Below are 2,516 nucleotides of genomic sequence, written 5' to 3' on the forward strand. Positions count from 1 at the left end.
AGAGCGTGGCTCTACCGTGTGAGCTATCCACGAACACAAAAATATTCGTTTCAAACCCAAAGTCATTTCTAGATCCCTCTCTCACCCACTTCTTGAGATCGCCGATTCGTTCGTCACAATCGCGAAGTAATTTTGACCAGCAGTTAAGCTTAATAGCCAATATTCTCATCACAAACATATAACATAGAAACGGTTGAGACATTGAGTATGCTCCGGTGTATGGGGTGAATTTTTAATTCAGAAAAGTGAGTGGAGCAGGCACTTATGTTGGTAACAACAAGATATGAAGTGAGTAGAAAAGTGCCAGAAGACAATAGAGAATAAAAATTTTTTGGATAGCTCACACGGTAGAGCCACGCTCTCACCTGCCAGGCGGAGTTGTCGTACCAATAAGGTCGCAGGTTCAAACCCCACCACCGCCGCGAAAAATTTTTTATTCTCTATTGTCTTCTGGCACTTTTCTACTCACTTCATATCTTGTTGTTACCAACATAAGTGCCTGTTCCACTCACTTTTCTGAATTAAAAATTCACCCCATACACCGGAGCATACTCAATGTCTCAATCGTTTCTATGTTATATGTTTGTGATGAGAATATTGGCTATTAAGCTTAACTGCTGGTCAAAATTACTTCGCGATGGTGGCGAACGAATCGGCGATCTCAAGAAGTGGGTGAGAGAGGGATCTAGAAATGACTTTGGGTTTGAAACGAATATTTTTGTGTTCGTGGATAGCTCACACGGTAGAGCCACGCTCTCACCTGCCAGGCGGAGTTGTCGTACCAATAAGGTCGCAGGTTCAAACCCCACCACCGCCGCGAAAAAATTTTTTTATTCTCTATTGTCTTCTGGCACTTTTCTACTCACTTCATATCTTGTTGTTACCAACATAAGTGCCTGCTCCACTCACTATTCTGAATTAAAAATTCACCCCATACACGGAGCATACTCAATGTCTCAATCGTTTCTATGTTATATGTTTGTGATGAGAATATTGGCTATTAAGCTTAACTGCTGGTCAAAATTACTTCACGATGGTGGCGAACGAATCGGCGATCTCAAGAAGTGGGTGAGAGAGGGATCTAGAAATGACTTTGGGTTTGAAACGAATATTTTTGTGTTCGTGGATAGCTCACACGGTAGAGCCACGCTCTCACCTGCCAGGCGGAGTTGTCGTACCAATAAGGTCGCAGGTTCAAACCCCACCACCGCCGCGAAAAAATTTTTTATTCTCTATTGTCTTCTGGCACTTTTCTACTCACTTCATATCTTGTTGTTACCAACATAAGTGCCTGCTCCACTCACTTTTCTGAATTAAAAATTCACCCCATACACCGGAGCATACTCAATGTCTCAATCGTTTCTATGTTATATGTTTGTGATGAGAATATTGGCTATTAAGCTTAACTGCTGGTCAAAATTACTTCGCGATGGTGGCGAACGAATCGGCGATCTCAAGAAGTGGGTGAGAGAGGGATCTAGAAATGACTTTGGGTTTGAAACGAATATTTTTGTGTTCGTGGATAGCTCACACGGTAGAGCCACGCTCTCACCTGCCAGGCGGAGTTGTCGTACCAATAAGGTCGCAGGTTCAAACCCCACCACCGCCGCGAAAAAATTTTTTATTCTCTATTGTCTTCTGGCACTTTTCTAATCACTTCATATCTTGTTGTTACCAATAAATGCCTGCAACGTTATGAAATTGTTCACTTGTTGACGGATTTTTGACATTTAATTAAACAATCAATGAAATAAGAATTATTAATATTACAATTTTGATCTATTTAAAAGAAGAAATACGATTTCAAAATGTCAAAAGTTAAAAAACAGCTCATATTTTCAACACAGTTTGAAACAACGTAAAGCTGGGTGGACAGACAGGGAAATATAAAGAAAGAGAATGAGAGAGCGAGAAAGATAGAGGGGGGAGGGACGGACGCTTGTGCTTTAAAGAGGACAGGAGGGAAAAAGTGTGTGTCTGTGTGTGCGTGTACGTGTTTGTGTTTATATGTGAGAAAGAAACAAGTGGGGAGGGGGGGGGGATGTATTGTATAAGGTAGTTTTTGAATGTCATCTCAGTGAACACTTACCCTGAGACCTTCTGTCTCATCCACAGGGACTGTCATACTCATCAAATTGGGGGCTTGATTGGCCCAGATACTGGAGATACGCTGGACTTCAGCTATCGTCTCGAATGTCTTGTTGGCCTGCACAGTGTCCAAGACAATGGAGACAACATTGTAGAAAAACCCATGGAATAACTATCAAAACTTTAAATGTGACCCATCGTCTCAAAACGGTTTTATGTCGGAACGAACCATATGCTTAAAAGCCGAATTAAATGTTGAACTGGTCAAAAATATAAATTGTTGGCCTTCGCACCCTATAATATGGTGTCCATTCTCTTCAATAAAACATACAAACTCAACACAAGTCTGAAATTTCTGGCTATAAATTTAATTTTCAACATCTAACCATCCCGACTTAATACCGTTTTTGAAGCGAAGGGTCACAAAT

The 2,516-nt window shown here is 41.1% G+C and overlaps 1 protein-coding gene across 1 annotated transcript in view; it reads right to left on the bottom strand.

The window, feature by feature from the left end:
• Positions 1–2,206, bottom strand: part of LOC144961722 (retinal-specific phospholipid-transporting ATPase ABCA4-like) — a gene marked incomplete at its 5' end in the record, with an annotated part of 6,835 nt that extends 4,629 nt beyond the window's left edge. The window contains one exon of the mRNA XM_078894818.1: positions 2,090–2,206. Coding sequence (XP_078750944.1) covers positions 2,090–2,206 — 117 coding nt within the window. The remainder of the gene's footprint in view (positions 1–2,089) is intronic.
• Positions 2,207–2,516: the final 310 nt, after the last annotated feature.

Source organism: Berghia stephanieae, unplaced genomic scaffold (genome assembly GCF_034508935.2).
Source record: "Berghia stephanieae isolate SIO BIC M18660-M18661 unplaced genomic scaffold, UCSD_Bste_1.3 scaffold3745, whole genome shotgun sequence".
In the NCBI taxonomy this organism is placed as follows: Eukaryota; Metazoa; Mollusca; class Gastropoda; order Nudibranchia; family Aeolidiidae; genus Berghia; species Berghia stephanieae.